Source organism: Monodon monoceros, unplaced genomic scaffold, assembly GCF_005190385.1.
Source record: "Monodon monoceros isolate NGI ecotype Baffin Bay Population unplaced genomic scaffold, NGI_Narwhal_1 Super_Scaffold_22, whole genome shotgun sequence".
Lineage (NCBI taxonomy): Eukaryota > Metazoa > Chordata > Mammalia > Artiodactyla > Monodontidae > Monodon > Monodon monoceros.
The window spans coordinates 42,151,328-42,161,971 of record NW_021703779.1 but is presented as its reverse complement, the minus strand read 5'-3'; the positions used below and the strand labels follow the sequence as shown (position 1 = coordinate 42,161,971).

Here is a 10,644-nt window from a genome sequence, read left to right as displayed (position 1 = left end):
GAGAAAAATTATCTGGAAAACCAGTGCCTACTCTAAGCACAAGGTAACACTAGAGAAATTTGAAGTCATTGACACACTGTAGGTAAAGAGAGCAACAAAACCTAAGCCCAGCCTAAATCCTGACTAGATGGACTCAATTCCCCTATGCTAATGACCTATAAGGAAAGCAGCCATTATCTACTCCCAGGAATAAATATTTACCTTAGTTTCTACTCTCCTACATACAACATTGGACATTCAGCCAAAAATTACATGCAAAACAGCAAGAGAAAACAATCCACTGTCAAGAGACAAAGCAATCAACAGATCCAGACTCAGTTGATCCAGTTGTTGGAACTGTCAAACAGGGAATTTAAAATAACAATGATTAATTAATATGTTAAAGAGGGTAGTGGAAAATGTAAACAACAGGTATGAACAGATGGGGAATTTCAGCAGAGAGAATGGAAATACTAGAAATGAAAAGAAAACATAACTGAGATGAAGAATGCCTTCAATGGGTTCATCAGTGGATCTAACAGAGCCAGGGTAGGGGTTAAAAATCAGTGAACTTGAAGATAGGTTAATAGAAATTATCCCAACTGAAACACAAAGCAAAATAATGACTGAAAACAGGCATACATATAAGGATAGAAATTTGTAGCATTTTCTGTCTAACAGTCTCTCTTCTGGTCATAAATTATTTACATTATCATACCATGCAAAATATGTTCACCTCCATTCCAAGACCTCTAAACGTTTATCCCAAATTATAGCATCAGGCTCAAATCTAAGACCTTAAGTCTTCTGCATCAGGTTCAGATATGGCTGAGGCTCCTTGGGTGCAGTTTCTCAGTTTCTTGATCCAGAGACCTGTGAGTTAAATGACAAGTTATATGACCACCCCCCCAACCCAACACACACACACACACACACACACACACATAAATATAAATACAATAATGAGATAGGGACAGGATAACTGCAACAGATACTCCCATTCAAAAAGGGGAGGAACAAGAGGCACATATGTCACTGTTCCATAATAATTCTGAAATCCCAGAGAGCAAATATTGTCAGGTATCCCTGCCCCAGGGGCAAATAATGTTTCTTGCTTAGGTCACAGTTCTACCTGGGAATGGCTTCCCAGTCCATTTTAGTACATCGTTCTTGGGTCTTCTGAGACAGCCTTCTTTTCCCACAAGAAATGGCCCATGTTTGCAGCTGAGTAACTTTCTCAGCTTGCTTCCTGTTCACAGAAGTTAGAGAGGGGAGTCCAGAGGCCACTTTTCATTTTGGACTGTTTCAGTCCCTTTAAGTCCAACCTGGAGGTAGTTTTGCTAGTAAAACTCTATTAAAAATGTTACAAGTTTCTATGAATCTGGTTTGTATTTACTCCATGTCCCAAATGCGACATCAACAATTCTTTTTACCCTCCCTACTTTGAGCAGTGTGTCAGGCTACTGGGAAAATGTTGTGAAGTTTTAAGAAGCTGTTTGACTTAGCTGAGAGAGTCTCCTAAACTCCAACTTAAATATTTCACACATTTTAACAAAGGGTCTTAGAGCCACATCTACGATTTGATCTCTACCCTTGGGCCATTTTTTCACCTTGAGAATATTTTGGTGGCTGGAGAGACTGGAGATGTGAAGCAGTTATTTTCAACCCAGCCAAGTCCTGGCTTTTCTGTTATTTCTTCTGAATTCTGCTCACAAATGGAACAGTTATTTGCTTAGTTCATACTTTTCTTTCTGTATCTTATCACATGCAGCTAAAAGAAGCAAACTGATAATTCCAACATTCTGTTGGAAATCCCTTTAGCCAGATCCACAAGTTCATTTGGTACATTCTCTATCTTTCCACAGAGGATGGTGACTGTTTTGCTATTTCTTTCCCTTACTAAACAACACAGACTCCCATCTTTTCCAGCCTTTCTTAACAGTTTTCCTCATTGTTTTTCCAGTCTCTGCCTGCTGCCCAGGCCCAAAGCTAATGTCACGTCTTATGTTTTGAAACAATATCCCCAGTAGGCGTACACTTTTAGCTATTACTTAGCATTTGCTGTGCAACAGACTACCCCAAACTTAGTAGCTTAAAACAATAATCATTTTATTTATCTCATAATTCTCCAGGTTGGCTGGGATAACTGGTGTGGCTCTTCTGGTGTGGGCTGGCGTGGCTGGGGCTGGAGGTTGATGAAAGCCTCAATCCCATGTCTGGCATTTGGTCTAAGGGGCTTCAGCTGGCCTGGTTCATCTCTGTTCCATGTGGCTTCTCATCCCTCAGTAATCTGAGTTTCTTCACATGAAGGTCTTGGAATTCCAAAGAGCAGCAAGAGAGGGTAAGACTCGAGGCAGGCTTTACACACTTCCCCAGCATCTTCTTGAATCTCTTTGTTAATGTACATTGGCCAAAACAAGTCACATGGCCAAGCTCAGAGTCAAGGAGTAGAGAGAGAGCTCCACCTCTTAATAAGAAAAACAACAGAGTAATATTACAAAGGGGGGTGCATAAAAGGATAGGAGAGATCTGTGGCTATTTTGCATTGTACCACAATGAAGGAAGATAAAAATACGATGTCATGGAAACCAGTATGAATGATAGGATTATATGTATGTATTCGTGTAAAATTATATCAGCAGATGTGTGTATATATAAAACCATAATGACTTTAAAACTGTGGATTCACATGAGCAAAATATTCAATAGGAAACATATTTGATAGACATAATTACATTAAATCCAAAAAAAAATTTCAATTCAATTATTCCTCCCATTGTGCAATGTGTTCTGCTGCAAATACTCTACAGAACTGAGAGCAGGTCTACACATTAAATATATCATTTTGTTGTCCTACCTTTTGTTTTGTTGCCACTTTAAATTGCTTAATATAACACAGTAAACATTAGTCATTTATATAATTTTGCATACTCCATCTATAAAGAATTTGATAATAACTTGCCTTATATAATACTTTGTACAGGAAGGCTTTTCCTAATGCCTCAAACTGACAGCATTTTCCCTGGTATGAATTCTATTATATTTTGTGAGGCTGTGAAAATATGGAAGTTCCCCTTCATTCAGTGCATTCTTAGAGGGTCTCTTCCGAATAATTTTTCTCCTCTCAGGTGAAACAGCCTGATGAATTCTTTTTATTATACAATGTATTCATATATGATCGGTCTTGGTTGAATTTTATAATACACACTTAGACCTGATTTCTGTGATAAGGTTTTCTCATTTTCAAGAAACAGGGTTACTTTCATGTATGAATATTGCGATGCATACTCAGAACTGATTTCTGAGTGAAGCCCTTTCCACAGTCACTACATTTATAGGGTTTCTCTCCAGTATGAATTGTCTGGTGTTTATTGAAATTTGACCTGTCAGTGAAGGCTTTCCCACATTCTGCACATATATATGGTTTCTCTCCTGTGTGAATTCGCTGATGTACTTTGAGATGTGGTTTCTTGGAGAAGGATTTCTCACAGTCAGAACATTTGTAAGGCTTCTCTGTAGTATGGATTCTCTGATGTGTAATTAACTCTGACTTCTGGATGAAGGCCCTCCCACAATCAGCACAGACATAGGGTTTCTCTCCAGTATGAATTGTCTGGTGTTTATTGAAATTTGACCTGTCTGTGAAGGCTTTTCCACATTCTGCACATATATAAGACTTCTCTCCAGTATGAGATTTCTGGTGAGTATTGAGATTTGACCTGTTGGTAAAGGCCTTCCCACAGTTAGTGCATATATAGGGTTTCTCTCCTGTGTGAATTCGCTTATGCATCTGGAGTTGTGACTTAGAAGGGAAAGATTTCCCACAGTCACTGCATTCATAAGGCTTCTCTCCAGTATGAATTCTTTGATGTGCAATCAAGTGTGCCTTTTGGATGAAGGCCTGCCCACATTCAGTACATATGTAGGATCTCTCTCCTGTATGAATTCTCTGATGCATTCTGAGCGTTGATTTTTGGGTAAAGGCTTTCCCACACTCACTGCACTTGTGGTGTCTCTCTCCAGTATGAATTTTCTGATGTACATTGAGGGCTGAGTTGAGGGAGAAGCCTTTCCCACATTCACTGCATTCATAAAGTTTTTCTCCAGTATGGGTTGTCTGATGCCTAAGTAGAGATGACACTTGGAAAAATGATTTTCCACATTCACTACATTTATAGGGTTTTTCTCTAGTATGAATTTTCTCATGCATAATTAATTCTGAATTTTGGATGAACGCCTTCCCACACTCAGAACATATATATAGTTTTTCATCTCTATGAACTCTCAAATATATACTGAGTAGTGGCTTCTGTGTAAAAACATTCACACATTTGCTAAGTTCATGAGGTTTTTCCATAGTATGAATTCTCTGAGGTGCAAAGAGGTGTGACCTCTGGGTGAAGATCTTCCCAAGTTCAGTACACATATTTGCTTTCTCCCCAACAGGAAATTTCAGATTGTGACTGAGTGCTTGTTTGAGGCTGAAGACTTTTCCACATGGATTGCTGTCACAGAATTTCACTCCTGTATGTGTATTTTCATGGTTAGTATAAGAAGAGCTCTGGGTGAAAACTTCACCGTGTCCAATAATTTTATCAAAGTTCTTTGTTGCATTGTTTTTATTATGAATAGGTACATCTAAATTATACTTTAAACTCTTTCCAAATGAGCCACGTTTATGGGATCTTTTCTGTGAAGGAATACGATTTGGGCCTGGATGAACAAATTTTCCACTGTCTTTATATCCATAATCCCATTCTGTATTCAATATTTTCTTATTGATGAAAGCAGCATGACTCAGAGGTTTGTTCTGTTTTTCCTGATAGCTTTTTATCTGTTCAGCACCGTGCCACAGTTCTTCTAAAATGGAATACAATGAATCATCTCTTGTATCTTCACCCTCCATTTCACTATGAAATGAAACTTTTCCAGAAATTCTTTTTTGTGAGGTCTTAATCCCAAACTTTTCATCTAAAAAGAGAATGAAAAAGTAAAATTGACACAAAGAATAGATGGCAGAAGATTAAAAGGTACACATAAATTAATCCAAATTGAACACAGGGAAACCAGTAAATTTGATGATGATGATGACAATGACAGAAAATACATATATAGCACTTATTATGTGCCAAGCTCTTATATGACATGATGTTCCAGGCATTGTTCTAAGAAATATATATATATGAACTCATTTAATCCTTTCAAAAGCCCTATGAGATATTTTCTATTATTATTCACCATTGTAGATAAGGAAAGTGAAGTTCAGAATAATTTTATATATATATATATATATATATATATATATATATATATATATATTCAGTATTGGAGATTGGAGTTCAGCTAAGCAATCTAGCTCTATTTTGGTAGGGGATATCAAGTAGGGTGAAGTGAAGATTAAACAGACAAGGGTTTAAAGGGGAAATTTCTGTGGAGAGCCTAGGCTTGAAGGGGTGACTCAGAGTCTAAGTCCTCATTAGCTTGGCTTGAAGGGGTGACTCAGAGTCTAAGTCCTCATTAGCTTTCAATTCTAAGTCCTCACTTATCTCACTGATTCTTGCTTATTAGCAACAATATCAAATTAAGCTGATAAAAAAACAGTTAAATTTGCTAAGAGAGTAGATCCTAAAAGTTCTCATCACAAGGAAAAATTTTTTCTTTCTCTTTTTTCTATCTATATGATATGGATGTTAACTAAATTTACTGTGGCAATCATTTCACAATATATATATGTCCAGTCATTATGCTGTACACTTTAAATTTATACAATGCTGTATGTCAATTATATCTCAATAAAACTGAAAAAATTAATTTATTCATGCCTATAGGAAAAATATTGTGATCACAGCCATCCTGACCTATACAAACAATAAATGGATGTCTATACTCCAACTCTCCATCCAGGTGTTATTGTTTTCTTGAAACAAAAATTATATATATTTAACAAGAAGTACAAAATCAGAGAGATGACAAACCAACTGTGGTAGACTGAAAGCTGCCCACTAGAATCTGTTTCATCATTCTTTTGCAATAACAGAGTAGTAGCCAGGCATATGGCTGCCTAGTCATATAACATTTCTCAACCTCCTTTGAAAATTGGTGTGGCCATGTGACAATGTTCTAAACAGAATGTGAGAAAAAAACGGGTGCTACCTTCAAACCAGAGCATTGAAACAGTAGGCATGTTTTCTCTATACCTTCTTCTACCCTCTTGCTTACTAAAAACTGGACTTGACAGCAACATGGATTCAAACATGCAGATGCCACAAAGAATCCAAGAGACAGTGGAGTTGAGTAGTGGAAGGAACCTGGATTCATAAATAAGCAGGAGCAACTAGGTTTTCCAATGGCCTGTGATATTAGAGACTTTATATAAGAGAGAAATAAAATTCTGTATTTAAGTCACTGTATCTAATGCTCTCTTTACTACTGTGAATTATCTTTAACACAATTATTATACTATTCTTGCCCAGAGTGGGAATCACAGATTGTTCCATTACCAGTACAGTTCATGAGACATATGCGAATCTCAATAATAATTGTAAAATGAAGAATTACACACTATCTTACCAGCAAGAGTTTTTAGATACTGAGAATGCTCTGAATCATCAAATCCAGTTTTCCCCTGTTAGTCATTTTGATACTGTACTCTGAACACATCTCCCATATAAAATCTCATCCTCTTATTCTTTTTTTTATTTTTAACATCGTTATTGGAGTATAATTGCTTTACAAGGGTGTGTTTGTTTCTGCTTTATAACAAAGTGAATGAGCTATACATATACATATATCCCCATATCTCCTCCCTCGTGCATCTCCCTCCCACCCTCCCTATCCCACCCCTCTAGGTGGTCACAAAGCATGGAGCTGACCTCCCTGTGCTATGCAGCTACTTCCCACCAGCTATTTATTTTACATTTGGTAGTATATATAAGTCCATGCCACTCTCTCACTTCATTCCAGCTTACCCTTCCCCCTCCCCGTATCCTCAACTCCATTCTCTCAAGTCCATTTTCTATGTCTGCGTCTTTATTCCTGTCCTGTCCCTAGGTTCATCAGAACCACTTTTTTTTTGATTCCATATATATGTGTTAGCACACGGTATTTGTTTTTCTCTTTCTGACTTGCTTCACTCTGTATGACACACTCTAGGTCCATCCACCTCACTACAAATAACTCAATTTCATTTCTTTTTACGGTGGAGTAGTATTCCATTGTATATATCTGCCACATCTTCTTTAACCATTCACCTGTCGATGGACACTCAGGTTGCTTCCATGTCCTGGCTATTGTAAATACAGCTGCAATGAACATTGTGGTACATGACTCTTTTTGAATTATGGTTTTCTCACATATATGCCCAGTAGTGGGACTGCTGGGTTGTATGGTAGTTCTATTTTTAGATTTTTAAGGAACTTCCATACTGTTCTCCATAGTGTCTGTATCAATTTACATTCCCACCAACAGTGCAAGAGGGTTCCCTTTTCTCCACACCCTCTCCAGCATTTATTGTTTCTAGATTTTTTGATGATGGCCATTCTGACCAGTGTGAGATGATATCTCATTGTAGTTTTGATTTGCATTTCTCTAATGATTAATGATGTTGAGCATTCTTTCATGTGTTTGTTGGCAATCTGTATATCTTCTTTGGAGAAATGTCTATTTAGGTATTCTGCCCATTTTTGGATTGGGTTGTTTGGTTTTTTGATATTGAGCTGCATGAGCTGATTGTAAATTCTGGAGATTAATCGTTTGTCAGTGGCTTCATTTGCAAATATTTTCTTCCATTCTGAGGGTTGTCTTTTCGTCTTGGTTATGGTTTCCTTTGCTATGCAAAAGCTTTGAAGTTTCATTAGGTCTCAGTTGTTTATTTTTGTTTTTATTTCCATTTCTCTAGGAGGTGGGTCAAAAAAGATCTTGCTGTGATTTATGTCATATAGTGTTCTGCCTATGTTTTCCTCTAAGAGTTTTATAGTGTCTGGCCTTACATTTAGGTCTTTAATCCATTTTGAGTTTATTTTTGTGTATGGCGTTAGGGAGTGTTCTAATTTCATACTTTTACATGTAGTTGTCCAGTTTTCCCAGCACCACTTATTGAAGAGGCTGTCTTTTCTCCATTGTATATTCTTGCCTACTTTATCAAAGATAAGGTGACCATATATCTGTGTGGGTTTATCTCTGGGCTTTCTATCCTGTTCCATTGATCTATCGTTCTGTTTTTGTGCCAGTACCATACTGTCTTGATTACTGTAGCTTTTTTAGTATAGTCTGAAGTCAGGGAGCCTGATTTCTCCAGCTCTGTTTTTCTTTCTCAAGACTGCTTTGGCTATTTGGGGTCTTTGGTGTTGCCATACACATTGTGAAATTTTTTGTTCTAGTTCTGTGAAAAATGCCATTGGTAGTTTGATACGGATTGCATTGCTTTGGGTAGTATAGTCATTTTCACAATGTTGACTCTTCCAATCTGAGAACATCTGTTCCAATCTCCATCTGTTTGTATCATCTTTAATTTCTTTCATCAGTGTCTTATAGTTTTCTGCATGCAGGTCTTTTGTCTCTTTAGGTAGATTTATTCCTAAGTATTTTATTCTTTTTGTTGCAATGGTAAATGGGAGTGTTTCCTTAATTTCTCTTTCAGATTTTTCATCATTAGTGTATAGGAATGCAAGAGGTTTTTGTGCATTAATTTTGTATCCTGCTACTTTACTGAATTCATTGATTAGCTGTAGTAGTTTTCTGGTAGAGTCTTTAGGATGCTCTATGTATAGTATCATATCATTTGCAAACAGTGACAGCTTTACTTCTTCTTTTCCAGTTTGGATTCCTTTTATTTCTTTTTCTTCTATGATTGCTGTGGCTAAAACTTCCAAAACTATGTTGAATAACAGTGGGGAGAGTGGGCAACCTTGTCTTGTTCCTGATCTTAGTGGAGATGGTTTCAGTTTTCACCATTGAGAACGATGTTGGCTGTGGATTTGTCATATATAGCCTTTATTATGTTGAGGTAAGTTCCCTCTATGTCTACTTTCTGGAGAGTTTTTATCATTAATGGGTGTTGAATTTTGTCGAAAGCTTTTACTGCATCTATTGAGATGGTCATATGGTTTTTCTCCTTCAATTTGTTCACATGTTTTATCATATTGATTGATTTGCATATATTGAAGAATCCTTGCATTCCTGGGACAAACCCCACTTGATCATGGTGTATGATCCTTTTAATGTGCTGTTGGATTCTGTTTGCTAGTATTTTGTTGAGGATATTTGCATGTATGTTCATCAGTGATATTGGCCTGTAGTTTTCTTTCTTTGTGACATCTTTGTCTGGTTTTGGTATCAGGGTGATGGTGGCCTTGCAGAATGAGTTTGGGAGTGTTCCAAACTTTGGGAGTTTGGAAGAGTTTGAGAAGGTAAGGTGTTAGCTCTTCTCTACATGTTTGATAGAATTCGCCTGTGAAGCCATCTGGTCCTGGGCTTTTGTTTGTTGGAAGATTTTTAATCACAGTCTCAATTTCAGTGCTTGTGATTGGTCTGTTTACATTTTCTATTTCTTCCTGCTTCAGTCTCAGAAGGTTGTGCTTTTCTAATAATTTGTCCATTTTTCCAGCTTGTCCATTTTATTGGCATATAGTTGCTTGTAGTAATCTCTCATGATCCTTTGTATTTCTGCAGTGTCAGTTGTTACTTCTCCTTTTTCAAGACTATTGATTTGAGTCTTCTCCCTTTTTTCCTTGATGAGCCTGGCTAACAGTTTATCAATTTTGTTTATCTTCTCAAAGAACCAGCTTTTAGTTTTATTGATCTTTGCTATCGTTTCCTTCTTTTCTTTTTCATTTATTTCTGATCTGATCTTTATGATTTCTTTTCTTCTGGTAACTTCAGGGTTTTTTTGTTCTTCTTTCTCTAATTGCTTTAGGTGAAAGGTTAGGTTGTTTATTTGAGATGTTTTTTGTTTCTTGAGGTAGGATTGCATTGCTATAAACTTCCCTCTTAGAACTGCTTTTGCTGCATCCCATAGGTTTTGGGTTGTTGTGTTTTCATTGTCATTTGTTTCTAGGTATTTTTTTGATTTCCTCTTTGACTTCTTCAGTGATCTCTTGGTTGTTTAGTAGTGTATTGTTTAGCCTCCATGTGTTTGTAATTTTTACAGAATTTTTTCCCTGTAATTGATATCTAATCTCATAGTGTTGTGGTCAGAAAAGATACTTGTTACGATATCAATTTTCTGAAATTTACCAAGGCTTGGTTTGTGACTCAAGAGACGATATATCCTGGAGAATGTTCCGTGAGCACTTGAGAAGAAAGTGTATTCTGTTGTTTTTTTGATGGAATGTCCTATAAATATCAATTAAGTCCATCTTGTTTAATGTATCATTTAAAGCTTGTGCTTCCTTATTTATTTTGATTTTGGATGATCTGTCCATTGGTGAAAGTGGGGTGTTAAAGTCCCCTACTGTGATTGTGTTACTGTCGATTTCTCCTTTTATGGCTGTTAGCATTTGCCTTCTGTACTGAGGTGCTCCTATGTTGGGTGCATAAATATTTACAATTGTTCTATCTTCTTCTTGGTTTGATCCCTTGATCATTATGTAGTGTTCTTCTTTCTCTCTTGTAACAGTCTTTATTTTAAAGTTTATTTTGTCTGATATGAGAATTGCTATTCCAGCT

The 10,644-nt window shown here is 36.8% G+C and overlaps 1 protein-coding gene across 1 annotated transcript in view; it reads right to left on the bottom strand.

Annotated features, from left to right (window-relative positions):
- Window positions 1-1,670: 1,670 nt before the first annotated feature.
- Window positions 1,671-10,644, bottom strand: part of ZNF81 (zinc finger protein 81) — a 65,606-nt gene continuing 56,632 nt past the window's right edge. The window contains exon 5 of the mRNA XM_029241326.1: window positions 1,671-4,950. Coding sequence (XP_029097159.1) covers window positions 3,242-4,950 — 1,709 coding nt within the window. The 3' untranslated portion in view covers window positions 1,671-3,241. The remainder of the gene's footprint in view (window positions 4,951-10,644) is intronic.